General features: G+C 41.9%; 1 protein-coding gene across 1 annotated transcript; it reads right to left on the bottom strand.

Moving 5' to 3' along the window:
- Nucleotides 1-14,018: 14,018 nt before the first annotated feature.
- Nucleotides 14,019-14,705, bottom strand: LOC138361044 (uncharacterized). The gene has a single exon (XM_069320520.1). It carries the CDS (start codon nucleotides 14,703-14,705, stop codon nucleotides 14,019-14,021), a length of 687 nt encoding a protein of 228 aa, XP_069176621.1.
- Between the last annotated feature and the right edge of the window lie 2,602 nt (nucleotides 14,706-17,307).

Here is a 17,307-nt window from a genome sequence, read left to right as displayed (position 1 = left end):
TACCAGTATAATCTAATAATATATACTGGTCCAATAAAATAATTAGACCAGTTAATACTCTCACTCGTTCTGTTAGGATATGTTAGCTTGATAAAACTGACTGTTCATTGTTGAGAAATGTGTTAACAAACAATATATCTGACGTTATCAAGACTGTAGCTTGCTTAGCAAAAGGAACTTTTGGTGTCCAATAGCTGTTGCACACAAGAGGCAACAGCTTCTAGCTCTACAAGCGGCAATATAAAATAGAGAATAGGCGATTGTTTTCACTCATAGTGTAATAAACCCACGGACCCACCCACCCGCTGAAGCCGTAAATACCAAGACATTACTTCCGTTTAAAATTAAGCCGGAATAATCCTCAGGTATGTGGAGGATGAGGGAGGCCTTTGATCAACCGCCGACTTCCTGCCCCGTCGACGGGGCCACCAGCCCTCAGCCAAATTCTTGTGAAACACGTATGTGTGTGTATTAAATATTTTAATTTATTATTTCCAAGATTTAGCTGTTAGCTCTTGGACCCCGCCTTTCTAAGCGTCGGTTGTCTAATGTACCGACTCTCGGCCTCTTTTCCTCCATCATATCTGTAGCGAGTAGATTATCCCAATAATATACTCGCTCCAAATATAGTGTTAATATTCCTGTCAACCTTTGGAGATGAATGAGGTGAGGCGTTGCCCGGGCAACACGGTGAGGTGTTGCCCGAGCAATATAAGCAGCAAGAATAGCAAACATTAACTAGTCTACTTTCAAGTGTGGTCTAGAGCAGACACTTGCGAGATACTGTACCAACGCTCAGTGCGCTCAACTCACACCAACGTATCACCTGTGTACTTCTGTATATTCGACCAAATATATATATAGTATCTTAGTGTCTGTGTTTATTTGTCACCATACTTTACGTAACAATAGAACCGTTACATATCTAAACAACATATATTTTTATCTAACACACACACACATCCCCAAGATGCAGCCTATAGCAGCTTCCTGACTTTCAGGTTCCTATTTACTGCAAGGTGAATAGAGGCATTAGTATGTGTATGTTTGTGTCTGTGTGTGTGTGTGTACGTGTGTGTGCGCGTGTGTATACTCACCTAGTTGTGGTTGCGGGGGTTGAGCTCTGGCTCTTTGGTCCCACCTCTGAACTGGCAATCAACTGATGTACAGATTCCTGAGCCTACTGGGCTCTATCATATCTGCATTTGAAACTGTGTATGGAGTCAGCCTCCACCACATCATTGCCTAATGCATTCCATCTATTAACTACTCTGACACTGAAAAAGTTCTTTCTAACATCCCAGTGGCTCATTTGGGTACTAAGTTTCCACCTGTGTCCCCTTGTTCGCCTACCACCCGTGTTAAACAGTTTATCTTTATGTACCCTATCAATTGCTCTGAGAATTTTGTAGGTAGTGATCATGTCTCCCCTTACTCTTCTGTCTTCCAGTGTCATGAGGTGCATTTCTCGCAGTCTGTCCTTGTAACTCATGCCTCTTAGTCCTGGGACTAGCCTATTGGCATACCACTAAACTTTTTCAAGCTTCGTCTTGTGTTTGACAAGGTGTGTGTGTGTGTGTGTACGTGTGTAACACACACGTACTTATGTGGTACGTATATGCACTACATAATTGTAAGGCGTTTGCTGAATTAGAAAAGTCGGCTAGCAGTCCACCCTTAACGACACAATTAACTCATTACATAAAAAAATACGTGGCTGTGCAACAGTGTGTGGGAATTGGGGAACTGGTGTGCATTCAGGCGACTGGTGAGGACCAACAATGACGTAGAAGGATGGCACCAGCGTCTGAATCAAAGGGCAGTGATTGATTGATGAAGATTAAGCCACCCAAGAGGTGGCACGGGCATGAATAGCCCGTAAGTGGTGGCCCTTTTGAGCCATTACCAGTATCAAAAGATGATACTGGAGATCTGTGGAGGCGCAACTGCACCCTGCGTGACGGGAGATGTCTCCCGGACCAAATGGTGACCAAATGGACGAAAGGGCAGTGAGGGACAACTTGGCTTTATATATTTTAATCCCCTTATTGTACCGTGAGGTGTCCCTGGTAACTTTGCAATACCAACTGGTTTCTGATCAAAAGCTAAAGTCCAGTCGCCGCAAGGGGCAATAAAGAGAAACAGGAACATTTGTGGAAGCTTAGGGACCGTTACGAGGAAAAACAGATAAGCACCTCACAGTTCCTCAAGGAATGTTCGCGTTTTATCCCAGGAAGTGCCTGAACTAGAATTAGAAAACTGCAGTCTGTTTACTGGTTGTTATTTAACTTAAGTTAGTTGTAAATGATAATGTAAAAATAGCCACTGAGAACTGATGAGTTGCCCAAGACTTTTGCTCGTAAAGAGGGAATTGATTACAAACTTGGACTGCCTTTGAGCAGTCTGAGGGCAGCAATATCCCAGGAACATCAACTAAATTTCGGAGATTTGAGGCAAAGTGAAATTCACACCAGTTACTCCATCTATCATCATTCTATTATGCAGGAAGAACCGCACGTCTATGGGTCATCCAATAATGTTAGCAGACTTCTAGATGTTACCACTGCTAGGCTTAGGCTCGGCTACAAGTACCTCTGGGAGTTTGTAACATCTGCTGATGTAGATTTGACTAAATGTAAACTCTGTCAGCAGAACTATTCGCATACTTTGCATCATTATATAATGGAATGTGAAAAAATCGCGGAATTTAGAGATAACACCATCAATAGTGTCCAAGAAATGTGTAAGTATTTAATTCATAATGATGTGCTGCCCGAAATCTTAGCAAAGTATCCAAAATTTGCTTACTGTAGGTAATGCAAGCACATGACTGTAAAGCTGCCGCCCAGTTGGGTGGGTGTGCAGCACATGACTGTAAACCTGCCGCCCAGTTGGGTGGGTGTGGAACACATGACTGTAAAGCTGCAGCCCAGTTGGGTGGGTGTGGAGCACATGACTGTAAAGCTGCCGCCCAGTTGGGTGGGTGTGCAGCAAGACTAGTAACTGTGTGACTCACCATGGATGTAAAGTGCCTTGTATAGTGACTTGTGAGCCTCTTGTTGATCACTTGTGACACAAAGATTATTGATGTGTGTATTTGTGTAGGTGATTAGATATGCATGTGTATGTATATGTGTATACGTATATATATATGTACATGTATGTATGAGAGTGTGTACATGTATATATAATATTAATAATTTTGTAACTAGCGTCAAAAATTGTTATTTGCTTAGCTAAACGAACTAGAGGGTTCAGTTCCTGAACCGATTATGTGCCTCTGTAATCCTTTACACCACCGCCCACGGGATGGGTATGGGGTGCATAATAAAGAAAGAAATTGAATTGGTCTGATTAAGACTTTATGACCATGTAATCTATGTTTTGCTCCACTACTTACTGGTTGAGTATGGGGTGCATAACAAATAATAGCCTCCTTCGTGTGCGCCTTGTTTCTAAACGTGTTAGTCTTAAATCCTCTAATCTCAAATCTTGCTACAATGTACCTCTTAATATATGTTATGTACTCTCGCAACCCAATGTACCTTCTTGTATATAAATAAATAGATTTCAACTGTAAGGGGGTATGGTTTGCACCTTGTTATTCTAATAATGGATAAATAATTCTAATAATAGAAGCGCTAATTATATGAACAAGTGTCATGTATTTATTCAGATGAGAACAACAGCGAACACAAACCAGCGCATATACGAACGGAATGGTTTGTATGTACAAACTTCTCAGTGAACGAAGTTGTTTCTAGCCCGGTATCCGAAATTGCAGTATACGACTTGACCAGTCCCCGTCAAGGATAACAAACAATCCCAGCTGGGCGCAGCGCCGTCTCCGACTCGGGCCATGCAAGTATTATGTAGCCATATGGACCAACTTAAACGAGCTGCTGCCCCTTGTTCTGACTTCAAGCGTCTTGCTGATAACCCTTGGCTCAAGTTATTAACTCAAGTACATGAAGATCAAATGAAAGTATTCAAAGAGCAGTCGGCCTTAATAATGAACCTGCAAGGCTCATTATTATCTTTGCAGAATAAAGCTGGAGCCTTACTCAAGAACAATCAAGATCTATCTACCAAAGTCGTCCACCTCGAACAAGAATTAAACCTTCTCAAGAACTCGGTTACTAACTTTAATCCAGATGAAACCACTAAAAAACAGGAAGAAATATTGCAACAGTTTGAGAACCATCTGAACAACCCACAACAGCAACACACTGTTACCCAAGACGAGACAGACCAACATAAACTACTTGAGTCCGTAATTATCTCTTCACGTGATTTTCCCCAAGAAACTGATGGTGAAGACTGTGCTGCCATCGTGATCAAGGTATTGCAGGATAAGTTAAGGTATTCAATCCAAAAAAATGACATCAAATCAGCTTATAGAGTGGGTACCAAATCATCTGGTACTAATAACAGGATACGTATAAAACTAGATAGCTGCTCCATTTTCCTTGTTTCCTGCTCCTCATTTTCCTTGTTCTCCCCATCTCACCCAACCTCAAACAGATAGATATTTCCCTTTATATTGAAGGGTACCTGACTGCACTCGAGTCTCTAACCCTTCCCCACCCTCTTTCCCTCTTCTTCCTACCTACCCTCATCGTCACCCCCACCCTTGGCTTTTCCCTTTTCTCGGAAAATTTATTATTAAGAAGCACCGAAACAACTGTGTAGATCTCTTAGATAAGAGTATTAGTACTGTCACTTAGGGCTCCATGGAATCACACCATATATTTCACACCTGACTCCAGAGAAATTGCCTGGGGGGATGTCGCTAATTGCTAATAGTTTTTAAATCATTTAACTTAAGCCAACTCCGACTACCCTATGTCCATTCCATATCCTGGACAATTTTCCCTGCCAATTTGTGTGAGGATAGCATAGTGGGAAAGAGGGACTTAATGAGCATATATTTACAAAAAATTCACTTGTGCTCCATTAGCATCAGTGATCATTTTTTTTTTTTTTTTTTTTTTTTTGAGATATATACAAGAGTTGTTACATTCTTGTACAGCCACTAGTACGCGTAGCGTTTCGGGCAAGTCCTTAATCCTATGGTCCCTGGAATACGATCCCCTGCCGCGAAGAATCGTTTTTTCATCCAAGTACACATTTTACTGTTGCGTTAAACAGAGGCTACAGTTAAGGAATTGCGCCCAGTAAATTCTCCCCGGCCAGGATACGAACCCATGACATAGCGCTCGCGGAACGCCAGGCGAGTGTCTTACCACTACACCATGGAGACTATTTGTATATGCACCAACACAGTATAATCACAAAAACCTATTTGTATATGCACCAACACAGTATAATTTCAGGAGGCAAGTACAGTATAAATTTCAGGAGGTAAGTACAGTATATTTTTATTAGGTAATTAGAGTAGTTAATGTAGTATAATTACAGCAGATTTCCAATGTATTCCACAGCCTTTAATGCAAATGAAAGGGAGGTAGATATTGAAAAAGTAAGAAAAACGTGACACCATTCAAAAATTTATGATAATGCATACATCAAGATACTATCCCTATGTTATTTTAATTATTTGATGAACATTCCAGAGGTTTTGTCTAAATTTTCTCCAAGTTCTGTAAGTTTCACAAACTGTACATTTTACTAATTAATAGATAGTTGCCGGTCGGCCGAGCGGACAGCACACTGGACTTGTGATCCTGTGGTCTCGGGTTCGATCCCGGGCGCCGGCGAGAAACAATGGGCAGAGTTTCTTTCACCCTATGCCCCTGTTACCTAGCAGTAAATAGGTACCTGGGTGTTAGTCAGCTGTCACAGGCTGCTTCCTGGGGGTGGAGGCCTGGTCGAGGACCGGGCCGCAGGGACACAAAAAAATGCCCCGAAATTAACTCAAGATAACAAGATAACCTTCCGCAAGTCTGATCTTATCTCATCTGCAGTCACTAGTAAATCCACTGTTTATGTGAATGAATGTCTGACCAGGTTCAGGCAAAATCTCTTTTTTAAACTGCATGGTTTCTGCAAAAATTCCCCTGCAATTAAACACTGTTTTGTGCGAGATGGTAAAATTATAGCTAGGAGGACTGACACTGGAAAAACCTATTCAATAACCACTGAAGCTCACCTTAATTCTTTCCTCAGTGACTGTGGGATAGCTGCTGTATAGCCTGAATTCAAATTATAATCACATTTAACTACCTTTGTGTACTTTAGCTCTGCCTTTCCTTTCAAAAGGTTTTAACTTTAGTTAAAAAAAAAAAAAAAGTCATCTTTATTATTTTCTTTTTTCATTTTACTCCCATGTTCCATAGTACACTGGCTTTGCCTGTGTCCTCTAGTATTACAGTAACTTCATTATCCAGTGTTCCTGAGTGTATCACTATTTAAACTACCTCAGTTTGTTTTTAGTGTAACTTTAGTATTCAACTATAGTGTACTTAGTTTAGTAAGCAAGCTTTTCATTTTATAGTTATAATTGCTTTTTGACTTTTTTGGTCATCTATTGTTACTAATTACTCTAGTTCATTTTTTACATTCTTAGTTCCCATTAAGTTTTTTTTATTTAAATTACCATTAAGTTTATATTACTTTAGAATTTTTATTCTACTTTTTTCTTTGTTTTCTATTTTGTAATTTGCCATTCTTGCCTTGTTTTCCTGCAAACAGCCTTTTTATGCAGACAAGTATAGACCCAGAACTAAACCTCTTATCCACTATCTATGACAATCATCACTTTAATGATCTAAATTGCAGATATTTTACAGCACATGATGTAAACAATGTATTAACACATAATCACAATATCTCTGTAATCAACTTGAACGTTAGATCCCTAGGTAAACACTTCGATGATGTTAGTGCCTTGATTGAAACTATTAACAAATTCACTTTTATTATACTTACTGAAACGTGGTTGAAAGAGGATACTACTCAACTCTTTAACATGCCTAACTACTCGGCAATTCACAACTGTCGTCAAATTCAGAGAGGTGGTGGTACTGCTCTTTACTACCACCAAGAACTAACATGCCTAAAAATAATTAGAACTAGAGACTGCTGTGGGGAGTATATCTTCGCCAGCTTCAGAGTCAAGGATGCCGAGTCTGTCCTGTCTGTGGGTACAGTCTATAGAATTCCCAACACTGATGTGTCCGAATTCAACTCAAACCTTAGAAATCTAATACAGACTGAACAAAAACCATCTAATTATCGCAGGTGACTTTAATATTGACCTCTGCGAGCCTGAACACCCTACTGCTGTCAGCTTCCTCAACTGTATGAATTCCTGCTTCCTCATACCCTTAATCACTAGACCTACTAGAATCACTGACAGTACTGCCACGACTCTAGATCACATCTGGACCAACATAACCTCTCCGCTTACTTCAGGTATAATCACCGATAGCACAACAGACCATTATCCCACATTTCTCTTAACTAATATTAGCAAACCTCCTCTAAAGTCAAGGGAGTTAAGTTTTAGGCTGCACAATGAAACTGCTATAGACAATTTTATAACTGCTGCTGACAATGTCAACTGGGAGTCCGAGTTAGGTAACATAGGGGACATCAACCTAGCAGTGCAATCTTTTCTTCAAAAAACTCTTAGCCTGTATAACACCCACTGTCCTATGCTTACAAAACAAGTCACAAGCAAAAGACTTAACAATCCCTGGCTTACAAAGGGAATACTTAAATCCATTAATAAAAAACATGACCTTGAGAAGAAGTATAGGTTAGGAATTGTCTCCAAAGAATTCTCAAAGAATTACTCGTTATTGCTTTCCAAGATAATTAGACAAGCCAAAACTAAATACTACGAAGATAAATTTACCCAAATAAAGAGCAACATTAAAAAAACTTGGAGCACAATTTCTCAATATTGGGATCAAAGAAGATTTTAAATAACAAACTAACACTCCTGTCCAATAACGATGGTCAGCTTTCAGCCTCTTATTCTGCTATTGAGTTCAATAGGTTCTTCCCTTCCATTGGGTCATCCCTTGCAAATGATATTCCATCTTCCAGTACTGATGTTAAGGACTGTTTTACAGGTAACTATCCACAGTCTCTGTACCTAAAGCCTATTAATTCCACTGACGTTAATGAGATAATCCTTTCCCTTAAAATCAAGTCTAGTGCCCTTGAGGAGATACCAACTTTAATTTACAAAAAAGCCTCCAGATCTTTAGCCCCTGCTATTGCATTGCTCTTCAACAAGTCACTTGAACTCCAAACCTTTCCAGATATTCTAAAAAAAACGAGAGTAACCCCTGTACACGAATGTGGTGATCTCTCAGATGTTAACAACTACAGACCTATATCAATCCTGCCTAACTTGTCAAAATTTTTTGAAAAACTAATCTACAAGCAGCTTTACTCTTATCTAGCCAAACACAATATACTTAGCTCTTGCCAATGTGGCTTCAGACCCAAAAAAGCACTAACGATACACTTATTAGTATGATTAACTTGATTCATGCAGCTCTTGATAAAAATGAGTTCCCTGTTGGGTTATTTGTGGACCTGTGTAAGGCTTTTGACACTGTCAACCACCAAAACCTTCTTCTTAAATTGCATCATTATGGAGTCAGAGGACACTCCCTGCAATACCTCAAATCTTACCTTACTGACAGGCTCCAGTATGTTTCTGTGAAGAATTCAATTTCTCCCACCCTACTCGTCAACATTGGTGTTCCTCTGGGCAGCATATTTGGCCCCCTCCTCTTTCTCATCTACATTAATGACTTTCCAAATGCCTCCCAACACTTCAAACCAATTCTATTTGCTGACGATACAACCTTCATTTACTCCAGTCCTGACCCCCATGCTCTAAATGCCACAGTAAATACTGAGCTAAATAAAGTCCATCTTAATAATAATAATAATAATAATTTTTATTTAGGCAAAGGTACATACATAAAGAGATTTTACAAAGTTTGTTGGCTTTATAGATAGAGCTAGTACATACAATGCCTAAAGCCACTATTACGCAAAGCGTTTCGGGCAGGAAAAAACACTACTGACTAAAGCTTAAAACTAATGGGTAAAAAGAAAAAAATGCGTTGAGTACAAATAAAAATAGAGGTAAAAGAGGGGGGGAACATTGTTGAAAAAACAGCACAAATACAATTATAAATTATTACAGAAAATTACATTAAAACAGCGTTGATTTGTAAAACAAAAAAAAAACAAAAAACATACATGGGTTGACAATAGAAGGGTAAGGTAGGTTACATGGAATTTATTAGGTATAGCTTCGTTTTTAACTTAAACTGGTTGAGAGAGGTACTGTCTTTAACATGGTTGGGAAGGTCATTCCACATCCTGGGCCCCTTGATTTGTAGAGCATCTTTGGCTAACTGCCAACAAACTCACCCTTAACATTGACAAAACCTTCTATATTCTGTTTGGCAATAAATCCTCTAATCAAATAAATCTCAAAATAAACAATACCCAAATTTGTAACAAATTAGATGGAATATTCCTTGGCGTTCTCATTGACCACAAGCTGAATTTCCAGGGACACATTCTAAATATATCAAAATAGTTTCAAAAACTGTTGGCATTCTTTCTAAGATCAGATATTATGTACCCCGCCCTGCTCTGGTGACTCTCTATTACTCCCTCATCTATCCATATCTCAACTATGGTATTTGTGCTTGGGGTTCTACTACCCAAAATCATTTACGTCCTCCAATTACTCAACACAAAGCTGCTATTAGGACAATATCCAACTCTGGCCCCAGACATCACTCGGTACCCCTACTCAAATCTCTGAATATGTTAGATATGAAGTCACTGCACATTCTCTCGTGTGTATTATACATATATAAAACGCTGAACTGTAATGCCAATCCTGACCTCAAAAGCTTCATAGAAGGTTGTAGCAGAACCCATGAGCACCACACCAGAAATAAATACAGTTTTGATATTCCAAGAGTACGATTGAATCAATCTAGAAATGCTCTACAAATCAAGGGACCCAGAATGTGGAATGACCTTCCCAACCATGTTAAAGACTGTACCTCTCTCAACCAGTTTAGGATAAAAACGAAGCACTACCTAATAAATTCCCGGTAACCTACCTTACTCCTCTATTGTACACCCATGTCTGCTTTTTTTTATAACAATGCTGTTTGTCGACCTAATTGTATTTGTGCTGCTTTTTCAGCTATGTTCCTCCCCACCTTTTTTATCAACTTTTTTTATTTGTTCTCAACACTTATTATTCTTTATGCTCAATTAGTATTAAGCTTTAGTCATTTAAGTTTTTTATGCCCGAAACGCTTTGCGTAATAGTAGCTTTAGGCATTGTATGTACTAGCCCTATCTATAAACCCATCATTCTTTGTAAAATCTTTTGTATGTATGTACCTTACCTAAATAAAAATTTATTTATTTATTTATTTATTTAAACTGCACCTGTCATAAAGAAGATGAAGACTCACCAGTGTCCACAGTGTCCGAAGGTATTCACCAGTCCTGGACATGTGAAGCATCACATGTTAGTGCATTCAGGTGACAAACCTCATGAATGTCCAGAGTGTGGAAAGAGATTCAATCAGCTTGTACATTTGAAGACTCACAGGATGGTGCATGCGGATGAGAGACCTTTTCAATGTGCAGAGTGTGGCAAAAAATTTAGAGAACGTGGAACTATAATAAAGCACATGTTTTTGCATTCAGGTGACAAACCGCATGAATGTCTAGAGTGTGGGAAGAGATTCAGTCAGCATGGAAGTATGAAGGCTCACATGTTAGTGCATACAGGTGACAAACGTCACGAGTGTCCAGAGTGTGGGAAGAGATTCAGTCAGCATGGAGGTATGAAAACTCACATGTTAGTACATTCAGGTGATAAACCTCATGAGTGTCCAGAATGTGGGAAGAGATTCACTCAGCGTGGACATATGAATACTCACAGGATGGTGCATGCAGATGAGAGACCTTTTCGATGTGACGAGTGTGGCAAAAAATTTAGAGAACGTGGAACTATAATAAAGCACATGTTAGTGCATTTAGGTGATAAACCTCACGAGTGTCCAGAGTGTGGGAAGAGATTCAGAGAGCGTGGAACTATGAAGACTCATATGTTAGTGCATTCAAGGGACAAAGCACATGAGTGTCCAGAGTGTAGGAAGAGATTCAGTCGTCTTGGACAAATGAAGAAGCACAAGATGATACATGCAGATAATATGCTTAAATTCCGCGATTTTTTCACATTCCATTATATAATGATGCAAAGTATGCGAATAGTTCTGCTGACAGAGTTTACATTTAGTCAAATCTACATCAGCAGATGTTACAAACTCCCAGAGGTACTTGTAGCCGAGCCTAAGCCTAGCAGTGGTAACATCTAGAAGTCTGCTAACATTATTGGATGACCCATAGACGTGCGGTTCTTCCTGCATAATAGAATGATGATAGATGGAGTAACTGGTGTGAATTTCACTTTGCCTCAAATCTCCGAAATTTAGTTGATGTTCCTGGGATATTGCTGCCCTCAGACTGCTCAAAGGCAGTCCAAGTTTGTAATCAATTCCCTCTTTACGAGCAAAAGTCTTGGGCAACTCATCAGTTCTCAGTGGCTATTTTTACATTATCATTTACAACTAACTTAAGTTAAATAACAACCAGTAAACAGACTGCAGTTTTCTAATTCTAGTTCAGGCACTTCCTGGGATAAAACGCGAACATTCCTTGAGGAACTGTGAGGTGCTTATCTGTTTTTCCTCGTAACGGTCCCTAAGCTTCCACAAATGTTCCTGTTTCTCTTTATTGCCCCTTGCGGCGACTGGACTTTAGCTTTTGATCAGAAACCAGTTGGTATTGCAAAGTTACCAGGGACACCTCACGGTACAATAAGGGGATTAAAATATATAAAGCCAAGTTGTCCCTCACTGCCCTTTCGTCCATTTGGTCACCATTTGGTCCGGGAGACATCTCCCGTCACGCAGGGTGCAGTTGCGCCTCCACAGATCTCCAGTATCATCTTTTGATACTGGTAATGGCTCAAAAGGGCCACCACTTACGGGCTATTCATGCCCGTGCCACCTCTTGGGTGGCTTAATCTTCATCAATCAATCACTGCCCTTTGATTCAGACGCTGGTGCCATCCTTCTACGTCATTGTTGGTCCTCACCAGTCGCCTGAATGCACACCAGTTCCCCAATTCCCACACACTGTTGCACAGCCACGTATTTTTTTATGTAATGAGTTAATTGTGTCGTTAAGGGTGGACTGCTAGCCGACTTTTCTAATTCAGCAAACGCCTTACAATTATGTAGTGCATATACGTACCACATAAGTACGTGTGTGTTACACACGTACACACACACACACACACCTTGTCAAACACAAGACGAAGCTTGAAAAAGTTTAGTGGTATGCCAATAGGCTAGTCCCAGGACTAAGAGGCATGAGTTACAAGGACAGACTGCGAGAAATGCACCTCATGACACTGGAAGACAGAAGAGTAAGGGGAGACATGATCACTACCTACAAAATTCTCAGAGCAATTGATAGGGTACATAAAGATAAACTGTTTAACACGGGTGGTAGGCGAACAAGGGGACACAGGTGGAAACTTAGTACCCAAATGAGCCACTGGGATGTTAGAAAGAACTTTTTCAGTGTCAGAGTAGTTAATAGATGGAATGCATTAGGCAATGATGTGGTGGAGGCTGACTCCATACACAGTTTCAAATGCAGATATGATAGAGCCCAGTAGGCTCAGGAATCTGTACATCAGTTGATTGCCAGTTGAGAGGTGGGACCAAAGAGCCAGAGCTCAACCCCCGCAACCACAACTAGGTGAGTATACACACAAACACACACACGTACACGTACACACATACACACACACACACAGACACAAACATACACACACTAATGCCTCTATTCACCTTGCAGTAAATAGGAACCTGAAAGTCAGGAAGCTGCTAAAGGCTGCATCTTGGGAATGTGTGTGTGTGTTAGATAAAAATATATGTTGTTTAGATATGATGGAGGAAAAGAGGCCGAGAGTCGGTACATTAGACAACCGACGCTTAGAAAGGCGGGGTCCAAGAGCTAACAGCTAAATCTTGGAAATATAAATTAAAATATTTAATACACACACATACATATTTCACATGAATTTGGCTGAGGGCACACTGAGGGCTGATGGCCCCGTCGACGGGGCAGGAAGTCGGCGGTTGATCAAAGGCCTCCCCCATCCTCCACATACCTGAGGATTATTCCAGCTTAATTTTAAACGGAAGTAATGTCTTGGCATTTACGGCTTCAGCGGGTGGGCGGGTCCGTGGGTTTATTACACTATGAGTGAAAACAATCGCCTATTCTCTATTTTATATTGCCGCTTGTAGAGCTAGAAGCTGTTGCCTCTTGTGTGCGTTGCACAAGGGGATTAATATCTGGATTAACATCTTTCAATATTTCCAGTATTTTTTAAATAGGCCGACCCCCCATCCGTACCGGGGGGAGAGGAAAGTCCCTCAGGGACGCGCTCAGCGCTATCCTCTCCCCCCGGTACGGATGGGGGGGTCGGCCTATATAAAGGCTTCGGATGAGGACAACACATTCAGTTGCCTTTCTGTCGGCATACGGGTAAGACCGAGTGAAATGTTTTACGAGTTATTGGATGAAAATGTAGTACAGTGGAGAACAGACGTATATACTCTAGAACAATTGATCAGAAAATCTCAACATTTAGCTGAAGAGGAAAAAAGTGACGAAGTTGAAGATATAGCAAAGACAATATTTTGGATATATCCAGATTATAGGCCTCCATATAGAATCCCGAGAGAAAATTACTGGGATGAACGTGCACAAATTCTCAGTAGTGAGACACCACCCATACACCTCGACCCAAGAAACTACATTTACTACTGGTTCAGATACTGGAGAGAAATAAGTATATTGGTCGGTACTAGTATAAGTTAAACTTGAAACATTGGTCGGATGAATACATCCGAATATCCGAAACTTCCACACACTAAAAACCATACTAAACATCCAATCCTATTTCATTCTAGAACAACATCAAGCCAGAAAAAATGGATCGAGACTCTATTGATTGACGTGGTGCTAGCTGTTGTCTCTGAGCTACTGGAGTGTTTTCGTTTGTCGAACTTGGTCCTGGCTGCGGTTGATTTGGTCCGGCTCCCGCCGCGCCTCCTGTCTGATGCTGCTGACCCCCCTGAGCTAATATTCTTCCTCTGTTGCGTGTTATCATCGCTGATGCTATTCCGGCTCCTGTCGCTGCTACTTTTCCTATCAGATTTGTCTTTTGTTTCTTCAATTTCGGAAGAGTCTGAATCAGCTCTGTCAGACGTTGTTTTACTTTTTGTAAATCTTCTATATTTGTTTGGATCTGTAGTATATCTTGCGATAATTGTCCCATCTTCGCTCCTCTGTCTTCTATATATTCGTTGTTTACTGTATCTTCCAACCATCTTAGTCTTTTGTTCAGTAATACTTTGCGGTTTCTCAGACTCTGTAGATCTTCCATCAGATCTTCTCTCGCTTGTCTCGCCTCTGTTTGATTTGTGTATTCCGTGTCGTAATAATTCTGGTGGTGGTGATGTTGCATCGATAGTTCTGTCGGGGCTCTCGCTTCTGGTTCCAGTATCATTTCCCGACTCTCCCCCCACGGTTCCCTGTAGTCCACTCTCATGTCTCCCACAGAGCTTCTTTTGGGCCTCTCGATCCATTTTTTCTGGCTTGATGTTGTTCTAGAATGAAATAGGATTGGATGTTTAGTATGGTTTTTAGTGTGTGGAAGTTTCGGATATTCGGATGTATTCATCCGACCAATGTTTCAAGTTTAACTTATACTAGTACCGACCAATATACTTACTTCTCTCCAGTATCTGAACCAGTAGTAAATGTAGTTTCTTGGGTCGAGGTGTATGGGTGGTGTCTCACTACTGAGAATTTGTGCACGTTCATCCTAGTAATTTTCTCTCGGGATTCTATATGGAGGCCTATAATCTGGATATATCCAAAATATTGTCTTTGCTATATCTTCAACTTCGTCACTTTTTTCCTCTTCAGCTAAATGTTGAGATTTTCTGATCAATTGTTCTAGAGTATATACGTCTGTTCTCCACTGTACTACATTTTCATCCAATAACTCGTAAAACATTTCACTCGGTCTTACCCGTATGCCGACAGAAAGGCAACTGAATGTGTTGTCCTCATCCGAAGCCTTTATATAGGCCGACCCCCCCATCCGTACCGGGGGGAGAGGATAGCGCTGAGCGCGTCCCTGAGGGACTTTCCTCTCCCCCCTCTTTCCTCTCTTTCCTCTCTTCCTTTCCTCTCCTTCCAGAAGATTTTAATTGTTAATAGCATTATATTGTCGTTTTAATATGGAACACGTACACATATGCGAAACGTCGAAAGCTGGTGTCCGAAGTGGTAAAAATATTAGTGTGCGATGTTGTCAATGTACGGAGTGTCTTGTATCCATTCACTTTTACCTACCTCTCCCCCCCCCCCCTCTCTCTCTCTCTCTCTCTCTCTCTCTCTCTCTCTCTCTCTCTCTCTCTCTCTCTCTCTCTCTCTCTCTCTCTTCTCTATTTCTCTCCCTTGCTCTCTCTTCTCTCTCTCTCTCTCTCTCTCTCTCTCTCTCTCTCTCTCTCTCTCTCTCTCTCTCTCTCTCTCTCTCTTTTCTCTATTTCTCTCCCTTGCTCTCTCTTCTCTCTCTCTCTCTCTCTCTCTCTCTCTCTCTCTCTCTCTCTCTCTCTCTCTCTCTCTTTTCTATTTCTCTCCCTTGCTCTCTCTTCTCTCTCTCTCTCTCTCTCTCTCTCTCTCTCTCTCTCTCTCTCTCTCTCTCTCTCTCTCTCTCTCTCTCTCTCTCTCTCTCTCTCTCTCTCTCTCTCTCTCTCTCTCTCTTTTCTATTTCTCTCCCTTGCTCTCTCTTCTCTCTCTCTCTCTCTCTCTCTCTCTCTCTCTCTCTCTCTCTCTCTCTCTCTCTCTCTCTCTCTCTCTCTCTCTCTCTCTCTCTCTCTCACTTTTGTGACGCAACACATTATTCTGCTCAAATGCCTCCTTCAGCTCCTGCAGATGTCTGACATCCGGTACCTGTGTAAAAATGTCGTCAACATACCTGCAGTATATGGCCGGTTTCAAGTTCACGTCGACTAAGACCATTTGTTCGATGGTACCCATGTAGAAGTTCGCAAACAGGACACCTAGGGGAGAACCCATGGCGACCCCATCTACTTGCTTATACATGCCCCCTCCCCGCTCAGCTCGTTGTCGCCGTGTGGGGGCTTCGTGGGCGGCTGCCGGAGTGTGATGCTCCTTGGGGCAGTCCTCTGTCCTTTTCTAGCCTTGTGCTCCTGCTGCCGTCCTCTCCAATTCTGCTGGGCACCTTTTCCTTTTCCTTCTGTTTCGTTTTTCTCCCCCCTCTTCTCCTATCTGCTTGCCGTTTCCTGCCGACCTTTTGCTCGCTCTGGTTCTTCCCTTGGACTTCTTCTATTTTGACGCCCGGGTGCTTGAGGAGGCATACTCATGCACCCGTAGAACTGCAGTACCCGACGTCGAGAGCGAGGGGAACCTTTTATTGTCAATCCCAACTTCGTCACTGAACCCGATCTCGACGGACTGTCGGTTTCTTAAGGTGGCGTTTGTGGGGCGTATACTCACGACGCACCCCTAGGAGGCCCCGACAAGATCGGCGATTGCATCTTGTTGGGTGTCCTGCCTCTAATTGTGGCTCCATGGTGGGTGTGGGGGCACATTCGTGAATGAATTCTTCTTTTCGTCAAGATGATAACCCCTGTTTCGGCTGCTTCTGGCTTACCTTTTCAGGCTCGTGGGGTGGGCGACCAAGCCCCCGAGTCGGTCCATATTGGAAGACCGGGCTCTGTAGCCTCCACTGCATTGGGCCCCGACCTTGCTCCTCCTTTGGCCTCTCTGACTCCTTCCCCTGGCTCCCCTCCCTCCTCTGTGGTTGGGTCGAGCCCCAAGCCCCCAGTGGTGACTACCTCGTCCCCTGGCGCGGCTCCTTCTCTAGTTGTAACTACTGCGCCTTTTAACCCCTCTTTCTCTGGGGGTTCTCACCGCCGTCCTCGTCACGGCCGCCCTCGCTCGATTCCTTCCAGTTCTGCTACCTATCAAGCCTTGTTTGGTCCCGCTTCGTGGGCCAAATATTTTTATCTCCTCCCTCTTGATTCGGCGCCTCCTGACGATTTCTCCCTCCATCGACATCTCATTGATTCCGTGGATGCCTCCATTACTTTCAACCCCACTCGTCTCGGTACACGTGTCGTTGCTGCTCCTTCTCAGGATGCTGCTTCCCGCTTG

This window comes from Procambarus clarkii, unplaced genomic scaffold, assembly GCF_040958095.1.
Source record: "Procambarus clarkii isolate CNS0578487 unplaced genomic scaffold, FALCON_Pclarkii_2.0 HiC_scaffold_155, whole genome shotgun sequence".
Lineage (NCBI taxonomy): Eukaryota > Metazoa > Arthropoda > Malacostraca > Decapoda > Cambaridae > Procambarus > Procambarus clarkii.
This window is presented reverse-complemented; position numbering and strand designations above follow the sequence as displayed.

Excerpts from the sequence above, each read along its gene's own strand:
- LOC138361044 (XM_069320520.1), bottom strand. The coding sequence starts at position 14,705 with ATGGATCGAGAGGCCCAAAAGAAGCTCTGTGGGAGACATGAGAGTGGA.